This window comes from Notechis scutatus, chromosome 1 (genome assembly GCF_049901735.1).
Source record: "Notechis scutatus isolate UNSWTSFEM ecotype Mainland chromosome 1, rNotScu1.2, whole genome shotgun sequence".
NCBI classification, from domain to species: domain Eukaryota; kingdom Metazoa; phylum Chordata; class Lepidosauria; order Squamata; family Elapidae; genus Notechis; species Notechis scutatus.
Genome location: NC_142009.1, coordinates 33,599,905 through 33,619,173, shown reverse-complemented (window position 1 = coordinate 33,619,173; position 19,269 = coordinate 33,599,905). Strand labels below are relative to the sequence as shown.

The 19,269-nt window shown below is 35.9% G+C and overlaps 1 protein-coding gene across 26 annotated transcripts in view; it reads left to right on the top strand.

Moving 5' to 3' along the window:
* NRXN1 (neurexin 1) overlaps positions 1–19,269 on the top strand; it is a 928,975-nt gene that overhangs the window by 285,780 nt on the left and 623,926 nt on the right. For all 26 annotated transcript variants that reach the window (XM_026684876.2, XM_026684867.2, XM_026684932.2 and 23 more), the window contains one exon: positions 16,896–17,197. In XM_026684876.2, the coding sequence (XP_026540661.1) occupies positions 16,896–17,197 (302 nt within the window). The remainder of the gene's footprint in view (positions 1–16,895; positions 17,198–19,269) is intronic.

Below are 19,269 nucleotides of genomic sequence, written 5' to 3'. Positions count from 1 at the left end.
CGTTGTGATTCCAAAGCCTATTTTGTCATTTAAAAAATTAAATACATGGTATATTGAGCTATTTTTTATACTGTAGAACTTCCAAATATACATTTAGTAATAATACAAAATAATAAAATGTTCAGCAACTCTTTTAAACTAATAAATATCTGCCCTAACCATATCCTAAGTGCATTAGAAAAAATATATCAATTATTGCTTCCATGTTCATGCTTAATAAAGCTATACCAGACTGTTGGAAAATCTTTAACTTAAAAATATTTCTTTTTTTTATCAGCATCTTTAAAAATACTTGCAACAATTGTAAAAATAAGTGATTAGTTTTTATTTTTATTTTATATCCTGTATTCCATATACAAGTTACAAGTTGTCCAATAGGCACTAATGAAAAAATGCCAGTATTGATGCAGCAATTTTTCATTATCTTTTTCAAATGCTAACCTAGGTATAATATTTTAATTTTCTCTATGTATGCACATCAAGATAACTTTAAAGGAATAATTTAATCACAGTAAGCAAAGCATGAATTACCTTAAAAAAGGAAGAGGATGTTGGGATTTATTTTTTTTAAATGTCTCTACTCTGACTCTCTTTGGTGTAAGAGGAACTTAAACAAAAATATCTTCAGCCTTTCAAGATTATGTTATTGTATTTTGTATATAAAGACAATATTTTTAGGTATTAAATACTGCCAGTATACCAACTTCAATGAATTTTCTCTAATTTTAGCTGATATTAGACAATCTGTGATAAGTTGAGCCATTTTTTTCAGAGATATTTCCTTACCTGATTCTTCAATGACTTCAACCATGGCAAAGCATTTAATATACTGCTTCATTGGAATATTGAAGATTGAAGATACATTCAGACAAGTATCTGACTTGAAAATAGCCCATGTTTAACCCAGTCAAACATCAGCACAGGAAATGTATTGTAACATTTTGTATTATGTCATTATCTGTTTCATGATCATTTTATGTCATAAACTGTTTTTTTAAAAATTGTACATTTCAATTCCATAGGAGTCATGAGTCACAGATTTTAGACACATTCTGTAAGTGTAAGACCATTTGAGGTACCTTAGTCCAAAAAATGTTGCCCTATGATTCACCAGTTAAAGGTTACTGAAGCAAGAATTTCAGTAATAATTTGATTGATTTAAGGTGTGGGGAGTTGCCCATGAAAATGTTCCAAACTATATAATTTTATATTTGAATAGGTTTTCCAAGCCAGTTCAAAGTGGAAAAGATCAAAATCCTCTTGTCCAGGAGTAAATGATCTTTTCTGAATATTGTTGTTTGTTTGTCATAGTCAAATCTAGCTAATCATAGATCTCCTGGAGAAGTCAGTGGTTTGAGGAGCAGTGAAAGCAGGAACTCAAAAAAGTAGGATACAGGAGGTGGGAAGCAAGAATAGCCATAGTACATAAGCTTTTACTGCTGGAAGATCAGTAATACAAACCATTGGAAACTGCCCAATGGACTGAGAGAGGAAGGAAGGAGAAGACCAAAATTGTCTGTTTAGTTATGACAACCTTAGGGTGGCAATAGACATGATAGGATGAAAGCCTTTGATTTCTATTCCTACTTTCAATTACCACAAGTCTCTGAGCACAAGATCCAATCTTTTGAACCCTCCCCAGTGTCCAACAATTTTATTATCATGGCAAAGTTATGACACCTCTTCCCTTAAAGGAAGAAGAACACATAAGAAACAAGTGTGAAATTTATATTTTTTCCATCTTAGAGGCAGAATAAGTCTGTGGGGTTCCCTGAGAATCAGCCATTGAAGCCGTTACATAATATTTGCAAATAAATCCAATTGAACATATCTGTACTGCCTGACTCCCACTTCTAGTTTCTTTGGATATTTTATTTTTTATTGTTGGGGTAAAAGAGAGAAAAGGAGTATTAAAATTGGTTTTTTCAAGAATGTGTTCTATTCAAAGGACACATTCTTCAAAGGAATATCATATTCAAAGTTCATCTGCAATCTTGTGCTAGCAACATAAATGAGATTAAAAAATTAGAACAATTATTTCCATTTTATCTAATATAGAGTGAGGAATCAGTGTCTCCAAAGGCTTGTGATCTATGAATACTTATATGGAGTGGGTTGCTCCCTCAAAAAAAATATGTCTCTATTGTTGGCTTGGTGGCATGGCAGGGGAAGGATACTGTAAAATCTCCATCAGAGGTGGTATTTGCTGGTTCTCTGAACTACTCAAAATTTCCACTACTGGTTCTCCAGAATTGCTAAATTTGCAGAGGATACAACAGTAGTGGGACTTATCTCTGGGAAGGATGAGTCTGTCTAAAGGAGATGAAGTGGACCGGTTGCTTTCGTGGTGTGGAGACAATAACTTGGTCCTCAACACCAATAAGACCAAGGAGCTTATAGTGGATTATAGAAGGAACATATCAGACATCCAGCCCTTGCTTATCAGTGGAGACCAAGTGGAGCAAGTGGCCAGTTTTAAGTTTCTGGGTGTTACCCTAAAAGAGGATCTGACCTGGAGTGCCCACATTGCAGCACTGGTCAAAAGGGCCCAGCAGAGATTATACTACCTGAGACTTCTCAGAAAACAACAACTGAATGGAAAACTGCTGGTGACCTTCTACTGCTGCACCATAGAGAGCATTTTAACATATTGCACCTCTGTATGATTTGCCAATTGCACAGTGGCAGATAGGAAAGCACTCCAGAGGGTTAATGTCATTGCCCAGAAGATCATGGGTTGCTTTCTCCCCTCTTTGGAAGAGCTTTATAGCTCCTGCTGCTTAAGAAAGTTCAAAGCATTCTCAAAGATCCATCTCATCCTGGGAACCCTTTTTTTGAACTATTACCACCTGGAAGACAGTACAGAATAATAAAAACAAGGACAAATAGGCTGAAAAACAGCTTCTCTCCCAGGGCAGTAGCTCTTTTGAAATCTGCTGTATAGTGCAGTGTTGGTGTGGTGTTGGGGGTTTCCGGTTCAATGTGTGAAGGGTGAAGGATGTGTGTTTATGTTTATTTTCATGGTCATGGTTATGATATGCACTGAAGATGGTGTTTGATTTTGTTGTACGAGGTGCAATGACAATAAAGCAAAGCAAAGCAAAGCAAAGCAAAGCAAAGCAAAGCAAAGCAAAAAAGCAAAGCAAAGCAAAGCAAAGCAAAGCAAAGCAAAGCAAAGCAAAGCAAAGCAAAGCAAAGCAAAGCAAAGCAAAGCAAAGCAAAGCAAAGCAAAAAGCAGTAAAATATCTTCAAAGAAAAACAAGACAGTCCACTTGCCTTTTGAAAAAAGCACCTTTGGGACAACCATGATCTGGATGACTGAGAATCTTGTTAGACATTTCCCTTGGGACACTGCTGTAGGGCAATGAATGCCAAAGCAATTAGACCCAGGATCAGTTTTTTCCTTCAGGCCATCATTCTGCTGAACACCTAATCCTTACCATATAGTATTATGTCTAAGTATATTTACCCATGTTGTATGGCTGTAGTATTATTATCTTTCTCATCTTTTCTACTATCCCTGTTATTTGTATCATTATTACAATTATTATTATTCTGTTGCTTTGTATGTATACTGAGAGCTTCTTCACCGGAAACAATTCTAATCACTCTTGGCCAAATAAATATTCTAATTCTAAATTGTAAGTTCATTTGCAAATTTGAATTATTGCAAGTTTATGAACTGTGTTGTGCTTCATAAATCAATGCTTATGATTTTATATGTGAATGAAGCCACCTTCTAGTCATGTTACTCAATAATTCCAATTCAGCCATAATATCTGAACAGAACTGGAAGGGCAATTTAGGCCAATGGTCGCCAACCAGTGGTCCGCAGCCCACTGGTGGTCCGCAAGAAAATTTTGGTGGTCTGCAGAGAAATGTTACCCCCAGAGCATCCTCCAAAGCAATTAATCCAGGCTGCGCAGGAACACAAGGCTGCGCCACCCACATGGCCCATGGGAACCCTCCCCACCCACTCACTCCTTACCTGGCAAACTTGCCTGCTAAGTTGCTATTTTTCCTTTTTTTCCCCCTGACCATCAGCTGTTCTGCTGTGCCAGGAGATTTAGATTAGCTAGAAAGCAGGAAATTGTTGGATTTCTTGCTTTCTAGCTAATCTTTAGCCCTTCGGCTCTGCCTCCCTTAGGACTGAAGGTTCTATTATTCCGTTACAGATTCAGATAGCTGATGGCAGAAACACAGCTCTCTAAGTGATTCTGTGATTCTGTGAGCAACTCCATCTGTCTGCCTGCTTTGCCTGATTTTGGGTAAAAGTTGCTCTTTTTTTTTTTTTTTTTTTTTTTTTGGTTTTTTTTTTTTTTTTTTTTTTTTTTTTTGTTTTTTTTTTTTTTTTTTTTTTTTTTTTTTTTTGTTTGGGTTTGGGTTGGGGGGTTGTGGTGTTTTTTTTTTTTTTTTTTTTTTTTAAATAATTTATATTTTTTTTATTATTAAAAATTTTTTAAATAAAATATTCAATATTTACATAAATATTTATAATATTTACATACAAGCCATGCCCAGCAGTCACATGACCACCAAGCCACACCCACAAATTAGACCACAACCAAGTTGTTAAGAAATTTGAATCCCACCCCTGCCTCTGTTTTTTTTTGTGTGTGTATATGTGTATGAGAGAGGGGGGAGAGAGAGGATAGATCAGATCTCTCTCTCCCACCAATGTCAGCAAGCCACCATCAGTCAAAATTCATATTAGTGGTCCCCGGGATTTAAAATTATGAGTTTGGTGGTCCCTGAGGTCCAAAAGGTTGGTGACCCCTGATTTAGGCCACCAAAATCGACTCCTACTCAGTGTAAAACACCAGATTAAACCATTCCCAACTGATGGTTGTTAAACTTCTACTGAAATGCATCCAGTGATGTGAAGGCCAGCACTTCTTTGAATAATTGATGCCATTCTCGAAGCACTCATTGTGATGAACTAGCTAGGAAGAACTACTGATACATAATCATAGTTGTTTTGAGGAATAAAATGCAATAAGGGGAACTTTCAAATAGTTTTTTAGTGTTTGTATTTACAAATTTTCAAATATAGTTTGATAAAAAAAATAGAGGTTAATTGATAATTTGAATGGGTTAATACTCTGGAATATTAAACTCAAGGAAAACGTTGAGAACGAATAAAACTTATCTACCTTTGAAACTGGTAATTGATTGCATAAATTTGCTTTGTATTTCATCTGCAAAAAGAATCCACTTCAGACAGAATATTTTTCTTTTGAAGTCTGGGGTTAACATTTCAAAGCAACACAGACTTTTAGTTATTTATCTGTATATTCCTTGTTCCTTCCTTATGGGTGCATGTTTTGTTCAACATTCCTTATATTTTGTTTTATCATGTTTTTTTTAAAAAATATTCCACTTGTCTCACTGATTTAATCAAAAGTATATTAAACAAAGTGCCATAGTTTAAAGTTTCATATGTGTACCAATGTGTAGTGTAGAGTGTGTAATGCATAGGCTAGGGAACCGCAGTATTGCTGAGAGAGAAGGCAACAAGGGCATGAGGCCAGGCCACGTCCCAAGAAAGGGTCAACAGGGCAGCAGGCTTTGGCACTCCCCAGAGGATCAGGGATGGCTGCGGGCGTCCTCAGCCTTTGAGGCATTTCACAAGGGGGTTGAAGGGCAGTTCAGCCATTTCTTCGACAGAACTGGAAGGTCCTCGGGGCTTCTGTAGCGGAACGCCCGTGTCAACTCATAAAAGTTTTCTATACACGTTTTATAGTTGCTAACAGAAAGAAGGGAGGGGGGAGTTTCAAAGAGCAGGCAGCAGTGTAGAATTGAAAGTACATTCCATTCATATTTTCTTCAGAGACCGATTAGATGACTGAAGCTTCTGCCCGCAAAAATCTAATTGGAGAGCATGATTGATGACTCTGGGCTATGGACGTGTTTCGTTGGATGATACCACCCAGAGGGGTTGGGGGGAAAGCAGGATCAAGGGTGACAGTTGATCTCAGATCTCAGGCCTGTTAAGTGATCTTGGACAAATCATTGTCAAATTAAGGCATGATATGTTTAACTCTATGGATTCAAATAAATCATAGCAGGATGAGTATTTATGCAAGAATGACCCATAAAACATAATTCAAAACCTACACGATCTATAATGCTGTAACCTATCAAAACAAATACAATAACTGCATTGTGGCCCAGATGAATTCATTTTCAATCTACTTTGTCTGTCAAGGGGTTAAAACTTAAAGGGCAATGTAATTCAGCAATTTGTAGAAATAATGGGTTTCAAAATAAACACTTTAAAAATAATAGCAGGGACTAATATATAGTATAAATCATTTCTGGATTATTTTATAATGCCACCCCTACTTTTTCCTTAAAAGAAGAAGACAGGATTTACATAGACTCAGGAGCTATGTAGGAGTTAAGATGAGGAAAGAAGAGGAATGATTATGATTAAAATCAACATACCAATCTTAACAGCTTTATTTGCTACCATTGTGTTACATTGGGTTTAGTTAATCACCTTTGGTGGCTGAACAAGAAAGGGGAGTGTTTCTTATTGATGATAGGCTTTTGTTTTTAATGTCTAAATTTTGCTTCAATAGGCTGTCCTCTGGCAATTTGCTTTCTCTTGGTCAACATGGACAGTTTAGTTACTGCATCTTATAGAAGCATTTGGTCTGATCTGGTGAATGATGTGGAACCTAACCAGCCTAATTCTGACAATAGGTAGCTCGAGGGAGTCTCAAATGCTGGGAAGGAGTTCTTTGCATCCAGTCTGCTTGAGCTCTGTGAAAGTTGATCAGCAGGAATGTTCGTGGCGGAAACTAGCATAATCAAACATGAGCCAAACTGAAAAAGTCTTAGTTTTACAGGTTTATGTACTAGGAATCCAAACTAGGTGATTTTATCCAAATGTTGGAGAGAAAATGGTCTTAATGGACTGCAGTGACTAGGTATCCATGCATTGTTCGATATGGCAGTTGCGGATTGAATTAATTAAAAAAAAATATCGAGAATATTTGATTTATTTAGGATTGCAGAACTTCTCCTGAGTATCATTTTTTCTAGGTCTCAAGAATTTTAGTTATTGACCATTAGCCACATTGGTCCAGGATAATGAGGTCTAGGATAATGGGGTCTGGACAGATGTTAAATGTTAACATTATTTTTAAAGTTTTCCCTAATGAAGCCACTACCTGGTAATACTGCAGGAATTCTCTATCGAGTATCTGTCCTATGCTCAAGTTACCTGTGTAACTATATATTTATCTCTACTCTGTGGCTATAGCTCAAAGATAAAGAAAGATTAGGTAGCAAAATTCACACACTGTATAATACACGCTAATGCTACTCTTAAACATCAGTTAGTAAAAAAATCCATTTTAGTTAGAGTTATACACATCAGAGCTATATCCAACATCAGATGATAATATCGTGGTATGATAGAACATAGAAATTCAATCTTTCTCCTAGGACTTGGTTCAAAGAATTTATTGGGGGGTGCAGGGTCTGAGAAACTGGATGTGAACCAAGTACCCATCCTTTTATTACAGGATAAATAAGCTGCAAGCCTTATTCAAGGAGATATCCCCAAATTCATTAACCACTTGGTAACATCTGATTTCTAATCACCTTCAACTAGTCAACTAATTAATGGAAGTGACTGAATTAATGAACATACAGTATCGGTCTGATCTACCTGATAAGGCTAAAAGATTCTCATCTGCCACTGAAAAACATATAATTCCGAGCTGACTTCAGGTGTCAGAAGACTTTGACAAAGTGCCTTTTTGGAGGTCACTTCATATTGCAAAGGAGACAGAACTTTGTCCACTGTAAAATATTAACATGGAATTATGTGTGTCTGCAGTGATAACAAGGGACAAATGACAAGTTGGTGATGATGTCATCATGCAAATGCCTTGATTTCGATACTTGTATGAGAAGTCATTATGCAAGCACATAGTCATGTTATTTCTATGATGTCAGCATGTACATATATTCATTTTGGTATTAGCAAAGTTTGTCACAGATATTAGGGCAGGAAGGGACTCCAGGACCAGGCTATATTTCACAAAGTCCATATAAGTTTCTTGCAATTCCCTAATTAACTAGGAGGCCAAAGGCAACTCGGGTGAATATTTTCCATAGTAGATCTAGAGAAAGCAATGGAAAATAAACTAATGAATGAGCAATGATTCTGATCTACAGTACATTAACACATGTGGAATAAGAAATGAACCTATATAATGTATTTTGAGCCACCATCTTTTCCTAGCAACCAGCCCTATTTATTGAATTGGCTCCTCAGTCAAGGAGGGAAATGGGATAATATTGTGTATATGTGTGAGAGAGTTGGGCTCCCCTTACCCTTTGGAGCTTTTTACTAAGACACTCTACAGCTGGGTCATCTCCTCAAAAAGGAGGAACACAATAAGAAAATTCCCCCCTATGGTTTTGTTGTGATTTGAGAATGTATAACACTTAAATTTTTGTTTTATCTTTTTATTTTTTTGAAAGAGAAAGGATTATGCTTTTTATTTTCTTTCACTCCTGTTTTTCCTGCGTTCTCATTTTTAACTGGCTGCTTAAAAAGAAAATCCATTTATTTAGATCATCTGGAGAACATAAACAGGCAGGCCTCTAATGATACTTGAACAGATGTATGAATTCTATCACAGTTTGTTATATGCTGACAGAGAAATAAAATCAGCGCTAAAGGAAAAAATAATTATTTAAAACCAATGAGTTTGTTATAATTTTATTCAAACTTACACTGAAACAAATAAGAAAACCAATGAATTTAAAGGTACAATAAAGTAATTGCTTATTCCTCAGAAAATTTTCCATTTCATTGATAAGACTGAACTGACAGAATCTCTCTATGAAAGCTAACTAATCTTATCCTAGTTACATTAACTTGGTTGTTTGCCTTGTTCAAAGTTTGACAGAATAGTAGAAGCTCCCAAGTTTAGATCACCAGGTTATGTTGATAATGATATTTCAGAATAAGAATAACAGAATTGGAAGGGACCTTGGAAGTCTTCTAGTCCAAACCCCCTGCTCAAGCAGGAAACCCTATACCAGGGGTGTCAAACTCGCATCATCATGGCGGCATCATGTGACATATCGGGACTTTTCTCACTTCGCTAAAACAGGCAGGGACGGGTACAGCACCAGAGGTGGTATTCAGAAGGTTCTGACCAGTTCTGGAGAACCGGTAGTGGAAATTTTGAGTAGTTTGGAGAACCGACAAATACCACCTCTGACTAGAGTTTTTACAGTATCTTTCCCTGCCACACCCACCAAGCCATGCCCACAGAACCGGTAATAAAATTTTTTTGAATCCCACCGCTGGCCTGCACATGACACATCTGGCCCATGGGCCATGAGTTTGACATCCCTGCCCTATACCATTTCAGACAAATGGTTGTCCAATCTCTTTTCAGAAATTTCTAGCGTAGGAACAACCACAACTTCTGGAAGCAAGCTGTTCCACTGGTTAATTGTTCTAAGGAGAAAATTTCTGCTTAGTTCTAGGTTGGTTCTCTCCTTGATTAGTTTCCATCCATTGCCTTGATTAGTTTCCATCCATTGCCTCTTGTCCTGCCTTCAGATGCTTTGGAGAATAGGTTGACCTCCCTCTTCTTTGTGGCAGCCCTTAAAATATTGGAACATTGCTATCATGTCACCTCTAGTCCTTCATTTCATTAAACTAGACATACCAAATTCCTGCAACCATTCTTTTTATATTTTAGTCTCCAGTCTCCTAATCATCTTTGTTGCTCTTTTCTGTAGTCTTTCTAGAGTCTCAACATCTTTTTTATATCATGGTGATGTAATATTCCAAGTGTGATCTTATCAAGGCATTATGAAATGGAACTAACACTTCATGATCTTGATTCTATACCACTTGTAATGCAGCACAGGACTGTCTGGCTTTTTGGCAGCTGCAACATATTGCTGGCTCATATTTAAATGATTGTCCATTAGGATTCCAAGATTCCTCTCACAGTTACTAGTATTGAGTCAGGTCCCACCTATATTATATCTGTACATTTAGATTTTTCTTGCCTAAATGTAGAACTTTAGTTTTCTCATCATTTCTTTGTGCATTTCTGCAACTTTTTAAAATCACAAAATGAAAACAACTCCAACTCCTTTGTATAAAAAGGACATCCATATGAATGTTTAAATTTTCTTTAGATGAGATTTGGTGACAGTACAAAAACATGAATAATTATCTTTATTTATGAAATATGCTCCCCATCTAACTATGAAAAGTGATTTTGAGCTTTTCATTATGTTGAAAAGGTTGATTTTATTTCTTGCAAGAAATTTAATTAACACTGATTAAAATATGTTCTCTTGGTTTGTTAGGAAATTAAAGTAGGTCTGAGAAAGGAAATCATGGATCAGACTGTAAAGAGGTTTTCAACAGTGGAAAGGTCATTGAACATTTTGGTGGCACAAGTAAATAATTTTAGACCTTGGTGCCAGTGGTGTACTTTGCATTCTCATACTAACAATATGAGAATAATAACTATTTTAATGTAGAAAATAATTAAGTATTTTTTTAAAGAAAAATAAGTGACTGAAGATCCAACAACATCAGACCATAGGACCTTGCACAGTTCAGTTTTTAATTGATTTTGATTTGATTGAATTATTGATTGTTTGATTGATTATAGTCCATATGTCACATACCGATAGAGGGGAATATCTGTAGGTCACAGATGAAATGAAGGGTCCTTGGTGCTCTCAGAGTTTGGTTGTTTTCTTGCAGATGTTTCATTATCCAAACTAGGTCATCATCAATGCTGGTAGGGAGTGGGATTTGCTCTCATTTTCTATTGTAGGAGCTTGCCCTGTAAGTGGTGGTAGTGGTGGGTCATGGTGGGTCTTTGATTGCCCTTCTTATTGTCATTTAAACTAACAAGATTCAGAGCAGCTTACAATAGACAACAACAATAACAATATAATACCATTATAAATAAAATTAAGCCAATCCTTCCTGACTTGTTATTCTGTGTCCTGCATTCTTGTACTATATACTGCTGTCATTACCCTCCCAAAAATATTTTCCAAAATTGGTTGGTGGGAAGCTGTCAAGGGACTGCTGCAGATGCACAAACTCATTACCACAGTTTTGTAACTAAAGTCAGGGAAAGCTTTCTTCCAGGCAACAAAAAGCAATAAAGTCTAGTTCATTGAAAGGAACATATATGATTCAAGCTGCTTTATGACTGAAATAGAAATACCAAATATAATATCATTTGCCAGCTGTCTCACAATTGCTCATTTAACAACTGTCTAAATTCATGATGTGACTTGAAATGGCTATATTAAATACAGTGCTGGGAGATTACTAGAGTATCTGTTATTTCCTTTTAGTTCTATAGAACTTGGTCCCATGGGGATGCCAATATATTTACAGATTTCTACCTTGATATCGAAAAGGCTTGCTTGCTGGCTTGCTTTATTCAGTGTGTATGGCTGCCCATTTCAACAAGTGACACTGCCCCATTTAATCTTTTCATATGAAACACACACACAGAGAGAGAGAGACAGACAGACAGAGACAGAGAGACAGACAGAGACAGAGAGAGACAGAGACAAACACACAGAGTGAGAGACACTTTCACAAAGAAGGAGCATATTGTGAAACGAAATACCAACCTCATCATCTTTATTTTCAGGAATGATTCTGAGTCTAAAAATCTCCATATTGAGCTTTTTTATAGAATGAAAACAAGGAACAGCAGCAACCTGCTTGCTTAGAAAAAAAGGACCAGTGATTATCCCTTCCTGTAGAAGAGATGTTAATGTTACAGTACATTTCACTAGTGTTGGTAGCATTTTATTAAACTTAGTTGGTACACTATATATAACATGCTTTAAAAATCCCAGTTATACCATCAGTCCCAAAAGGAGACCACTGCAATAGTTTGGATGTTTCTCCTAGTATTCTTTGATATCTAACAAATATCTCTATAGTGGTCATTATAAAAGAGAGAGTGTAATGAATGGTCACTATACCGTATATTTTTATTATTATTATTTCATCTCACAGGAGTTGTGCTTCTCGTTTACTAGGCTTGCCATAAATAAAACTAGTTGGCCTGTTTGATTCATAGAATGGCACCTATTGCCACTACTGTATTGCTACTGTATTTCTCATTACAGCTTCATTCACCTTGAGACAGACAGTAGATATTTTATAACTAAATTCAGTGATAAGATAGATACATCAACCACTGGCCAAGCTCTGACTGGCCAAGGCATGTATTTCTGCATGCAAAAAATGTGCAAAAATGCATCATGGACATGCTTTCTTCATGTACAGAAGAAAAGATTGATTAAGAATCATAAAAGTTAGTCACTCCTTAGAAAGATAATAGATTAAGTGAAAGGAAGAATGATTTTGTTGTATTCCATGAGCTGACTATTAACGAACAACATGGTAGGGTCTTTTTAATAATACACTGTGGCATTGCAACACATAAAACCTTATTTTAATATCTTAAGGGAATGGAAATCTACTACTAAAGGCATATTCTATTAGTGCATAATTCACTGACATACTGATTCAGAAGAAGCAACATAAATCTAAGTCATAAGAATTCAGAATAACAGAGTCGAAGAAGACCTTATAGGTGTTTTAGTCTACCCCCTGCTCATACAGGAGACCCTATACCAATCTTTTCTTAAAAACCTTCATTGATGGAGCACCCATAGTTTCTGGAGGGAAATCAATCAATTGTTGTATCCGTCAGGAATTTTTTCCTTATTTCTAAGTTGGATCTCTCCTTGATTAGTTTCCATCCATTGTTCCTTCTCTTGCTGTCTGGTGCTTTGAAGAATAGGTTGATCCCCTCTTCTTTGTGGCAGCCCAGAGGTGGTATTCAGCTGGTTTGCACCAGTTTGGGTGACCTGGTAGCAAGAATTTGGTGTGGGTTGCCGAACCGGGAGTGACTTCTGGCTGGCCATGCCCACAAACCGGTCCGGTCATTTGACGGTCGCTGCCCGCTTGCTTGCCCCACTCAACATTCCTCCATTTTCTGTGATTTTTTTTAAAAACAAACTCCCAATATAGGAAGTCAGTTTTTAATCGCTAGACATCATCATTTCTGCAATCTTCTATTAATTTTTAAGATGGATTTCAGGAGCTTGTGGCAGAAGCCAGCTGCATTTCCTAATAATGTGATATGGAACAGCAAAACAAATCCTTCATTATATTAGAGAGAGTTTTGTGCTAACTTAAAATGAACAACTCCTGAAAATGTTGGAAATCCATTATAAGTCAACTTAATATTGGAAAATAAAGAAAGGAAAATTCTATATTGCTAAATGAGATGGTGTAATATCATACAAATAATATTTTATTTATAACTAGCATGACCATAGAATAAAATTTAATATGTGTTTATTGCTAGTGAAGAAAAAAATTCAGTCCAACCCATACAGTATCAAAATGACCAAGTATGTTCGATATGTCTACATAAACTGTAAAATGTCTTCTCAAAGACATTATTGTTCCAAATTAAAATTATGACATTAATCAGAAAACTGTTCAAAATGTTTGAAATTCTATCTGTTCAGTCTTACATTTTTCCCACGTTGAGCTGTCAGATATCTATGGAAAATGCACAAGCATGGTATGAGTATATTATTATCTATTGCTCATATTCTCTAATTTTTAGAGTCATAGTTATTTTTAAAGTATGTAACTATCAGAATTGATCATGATTAACAGCCTCAACCCTCATGGATTTATCTCATAACTTGTCAAAGTAGTCATATTAGCCCTCATTTTGCCTGATGATTTGCTGGCATTGTTTCTAAAGGTAAACCCTACAAATCCTTTCTATTGTTTTTTTTTTTTTTTTTGCTGGATTTTATATATGTGTGAAGATTATAGGGGTTCTTTGGCAGAATTTTTGTCTACTTCAGTTCATCTCATTTTATCTTTTTTTACTGAATAATGAAAAAAAAATCTCAAGATTTGGCTTCAATATTTTGGAGACTTGGAATTAGTGCAATCATAACTGTTGCTTTTTTCTTGCAATAATTTTAGTAGAAAGATACATGAGGAAAATTAATGTGAAAAGAAATAAATATAGTCATATCTCAAAATTGATGATACTTTCATGGATGATGAATAGTAGAACAATCTTTTAGAAATGGGAGCTATTTTGTAATTTCTATCCTACAATGAACATGTCTTTATTTTTATTTTTATTTATTTATTTTTATTTGTCAATTGCTTACAAGATAATAGGTATAAGTAAAAACATAGTTATGAATACATGGATACATATAAGAAAAATAAAAAATATATAAAAGAAACAATAGGACAGGGACAGTAGGAACGTTGGTGCGCTTATGCGTGCCCCCTGCAGACCACTTAGGAAAGGGGTGAGGTCAATAGTAGACAGTCTAAGGTTAAAATTTTTGGGGAAGAAACCACAGAGTCAGGTAGAGAATTCCAGACATTGATCACTCTGTTGCTGAAGTCGTATTTCCTGCAATCAAGTTTGGTGCGATTAACCTTGAGCTTGTATCTATTGTAGCAATTAACCTTGAGCTTGTATCTATTTGCTTTAGTGTTGTTATGGTTGAAGCTGAAGTATTCACTGACATGTAGGACATTGCAATGTATGATTTTATATACTATACTTAGATCGGACTGAAGGCAGCATAGTTCTAGGTTTTGTAGGTCTAGAATTTTGAGTCTGGTGGCATAAGGTATTATGCAATGAGTAGAGGAGTGGAGAACTCTTCTTGTGAAATATTTCTGGACTTTCTCAACTGTGTTAATATCAGATACGTAATGTGGGTTCCAGAGTGATGAGCTGTATTCGAGTATTGGTCTAGCAAATGTTTTGTATGCTCTAGTTATTAGTGTAATATTACCAGAGAAAAAGCTACGTAAGATTAGGTTAATAACTCTTAACACCTTTTTGGCTATGTAGTTACAGTGGGCTCTAGCACTTAGATCATTTGAGATGAGTACTCCAAGGTCCTTGACAGAGTTTGGATCATCAACAAGGTCTTGACTATTCAGCCTGTATTTTATTTTCTGATTTATTTTTTTTGCCAATATGTAGGATAGAGCATTTATTTGTTGAGATTTGAAGTTGCCATTTGTTTGACCATTCTGATACATAATCAAGGTTTTTTTGAAGGGTGGCAGTATTGTCTGTGGTGTTGAATAGCTTTACATCATCAGCAAAGAGAACACAGTTGCTCTTGATATGATCACAGAGGTCATTTATGTAGAGTATGAAAAGAGTTGGTCCTAGAACACTGCCCTGGGGGACACCACTGTTGACAGGTACAGAATTTGATAGGACGCTCCCAATTTTGACCATTTGTTGTCTGTTTGACAGGAATGCTTCTATCCAGTAATGCAGGTGTCCAGAGATACCGTAAGATTTTAGTTTTAGGAGTAGTTTGTCATTTACCACTGAATCAAAGGCTTTACAGAAGTCTATGTAGATTGAGTCTATTGCTTTGCCCTGATTGAGTTGTGTAGTCCATATGTTTTTGCAGTGTAAGAGTTGCAGATTACATGATAGTTTTCAACTTTCCTGTACAAAAACATAAACTCCTTGAATATGAGAGAGAGAGAGAGAGAGAGAGAGAGAGAGAGAGAGAGAGAGAGAGAGAGAGAGAGAGAGAGAGATATCTTGGTGGCTCTCTCAAGAGAGTCAAGTGGTAGATATTTTGACACTAGTTCAAGTGAACAGCTTATTAGATATTCCTGTCTCATCCACTGTTGACCATCTGCTAGGGCTTGCTCCAAAACACAGATGACTCCATAATGATTATTACGTGTTGGAGAAGAGATTGTTTGAGCTAGGATGAGAAGTCATGTGGGGAATTAGTCTGGAATCTATACATAGGTTCAAAAGGTAACGTCGTCCCCCCCTTTGAATCCTGTTGAACCTAATCTAGTCCGGCCCAGGTACAAACCACCAGTCTGAGAAGATTCCTGTGTTAGAGGCATGAGCAATAAAATAACTAATTGAAGTCATATGCGGATCTGGTTGTTATAATGCTGCTAGATGGCACTGTACCATCAGCTCTGACAAGCTGCTATTTATATCTGTGGAATCTAAGGTCTCATAAATCTGATGATCTATTTCAGAAGTCTCCAAACTTGGCAACTTTAAGATTTGTGGACTTCAATTCCTAGAATTCTCCAGCCACCTATGCTTAAAGTTGCCAAGTTTGGGGACCCCTGATCTATTTGATCATTTCATACACAGAGAGCCATGAGGATTTCCCCAGCTTCTCTTTAGCTCCATATATATAAAGGACAGAGAACTCTTATCTAGAGATATAATTTTATTTTCAGATGGTTTTTCAGATAAGTGATGTGCCAAACCATGCATGGATGCTCTGTATGTTGTGCCATACATTCTTTGTTATCCTTTCTTCCACCCATTACTACTTGTTTTTAACAGCCATTTGAGATCTCACTTCACCCAAGTCTCTATGTGTATAATTTGTACTTGAATTATTTATCCCTTAATTTGAAGACATTGTGAGTGCTTCAAAATGTCTTTACAACATATAAATATGTATAGCAATAATGACAACATATAGTAATGACAGTAACTTTGCAATTTCGCCAAATGTGAAGTAAATTGGTCTGCAGGCTTTGCTGAAGAATCCATACTTTATTTTAAAGCTTATACACAAGAATTTTTTTTAACCAAGGGTCCTCAACAAAACATAATTTGGTAATTATTAATTTTTATTTCAATAAGGAATAACCTTACTGAATACAAGAATCCTTATGATACTTGCATTAGGAAAAGAAAGTTTAATTATTGTATTTTTCATTCTTGTATGTGCAAGAATCAATTAACTACAAAGATTTTCTCTTTTTCTTGTTTACTTAGGAAAAGAAGAATATATTGCAACATTCAAAGGATCAGAGTATTTCTGCTATGACCTTTCCCAGAATCCTATCCAAAGCAGCAGCGATGAAATAACTCTGTCCTTTAAAACTCTACAGAGGAATGGACTAATGCTTCACACTGGAAAATCAGCTGATTATGTCAACCTTGCCCTGAAAAATGGAGCTGTCTCCTTAGTTATTAATTTGGGCTCAGGGGCCTTTGAAGCACTGGTGGAACCTGTGAATGGGAAATTTAATGACAATGCCTGGCATGATGTGAAAGTAACCAGGAATCTGCGTCAGGTAACAGTACAATGGTTACAGCAATAACTTTGCTTCTGCTACAGCTAAGTGTTTGGTGATCTTGCAGTTAGAATAACATGCAGCTGAGTGTTTAACAGACCTCTGAACCCTAAGGTTCACCATGTTATGTAGAGATGTATAATTCTTTTTATACATGAGCACAGGCACACCTAGAAAGTAATTTTTAACCAGGATTGGTCTGAATTATTATGCAAACACAGCCAGATGCTTAAAGTTGCTTATGTGTGAGAGGCAGGTAGACTGGGAAGAGTAGATCATTTTTATCAAGAAGACTAGACACTTGAATAATCCATTCCTTCCCAGGCTACTATTTCATACTTGTAATTTTCCAGAAGCTCCTACTTTCTATTGCTGAAAAAAGCTGAATATTTCTTTGTTTATCTTTTTATCTACTGGGTCCCTCAACTATATTTTAAGAAATCAAAAACTGATTATAAAGATGGAATAAATACCTAAAAATACATTTATAACAGAGAATTTCCTCAAAGAAACATGTCCTGCCAATGAACTTATGCATAGCGTTTATATCCTTAGGTTGCACTTCTGTATATAAGTTACTGCAAGAATTCCAATGAAATTGATGAGAGCTATCCATGCAAAAATGGTGGTAGGATCATATCCTAAATAGTTCTATTCTATTTCATTCAAATAGTTGTGAACAATTTTGCTTTGATTGTTAAGTTTAAAAAGATTGTGATATTTTAGTGGTTATAATTGCTTTCAGAAGAAACCTTTGCTTTGCTATAAAACCAAATTTAGTGAGAGGGAACTATATTAATAGTGAGATGCTAATATCTGGTGAATCTATGGCTGAAATGGGATACAGGCAGTAAAGCCTAAATGTAAACCTTTTAATTCTCCATTCTGGTAACAATATATCACACTTAACTCTGTGTGGGATTTGACTCTGAAAGACCAGTTACTACCACTTACCAGGAAGCTTCTGCTGGCTCTGGACAATTTGCTGATTTTTAACCCAATGTAGACATCTCTTTTATGTACAGGTCTACCTGTGAGGTTGTAGCCAGCTCTGAGCCTTCTTCTATACAGTTCAAAAGCTGTGTAAAAATGTTTCTAAGGATAACCCCTGTGCAGGATGCTAAACATCTTATTAGAAGTAACATGTGATAGACATTTTTTACAAGCTCTCTGATGAGCACAGAAAATACCAAGAAGGATACAAGAAGGATTCTATCTGGGTTATACTTCCAATGTTACCAAAAAGCTGTAAGACAAATAATAAAAAAGCTGTGAGACAGAGTGTAGAGTGTATAGAATTGGTAAAGAAATAACATAAATAATAAATATATTTAAGATATGAATATGAAAGTTTAACTCTAGCTCTCTCTCACACAGAGAAATCTTTTTTAAACATTAAACAGGAGTTGTAGAGGAAGCTATGCTTTCTTTCTCCTATTTCATTGAAATATGCAGCATATAGATAGTTTAGGTTTGTTGTGAGGATAAGAATGATAATTTTCATGTCTATATATAGAGTAAATACAAGCTTAGTCATAGATACAGTAATTAAAAACATGAATACAGAACAACTAATTTTTAAAAAGTAGACATTGAATTAGACTGCACTTTCTAGATTTGCCTTTGCTCATCCAAAAGTGTTGAAACAATGAAGCTCTTTAAAAATTATATACAAAGAGAGTGAAAGGGATCAGGTACAGATTGTTCTGGCAGGTGCATGATCAGACAGTCAGGTGCAGAAATCCATTCTACTCATTGTTGTGTGTCAGGATCAGGGGAGTCCGTGAGGTGATCAAAAAAGTCAAAATGGTACCCACATCTGCACAATCAAAGCCCTGAGCCTTTTAATGAAAGGGTGGGTTTTAATTGCATAGCTGCAGCTGCCATCTTGACTTTTGTGACCCCCACTCCCACGGACACCCCAGGTCAAGATATTTGCTTGGTTTCATTGCAGTAAATTGTGATCCTAAAGTCCATCAATATGACCGGAAGACATATTGGAGTGAAAGGAGTCCTTGTGTGCTGAGTGAAAAATAAAATGAAATGAAATGAACATTAAAAAAATTGAGTAC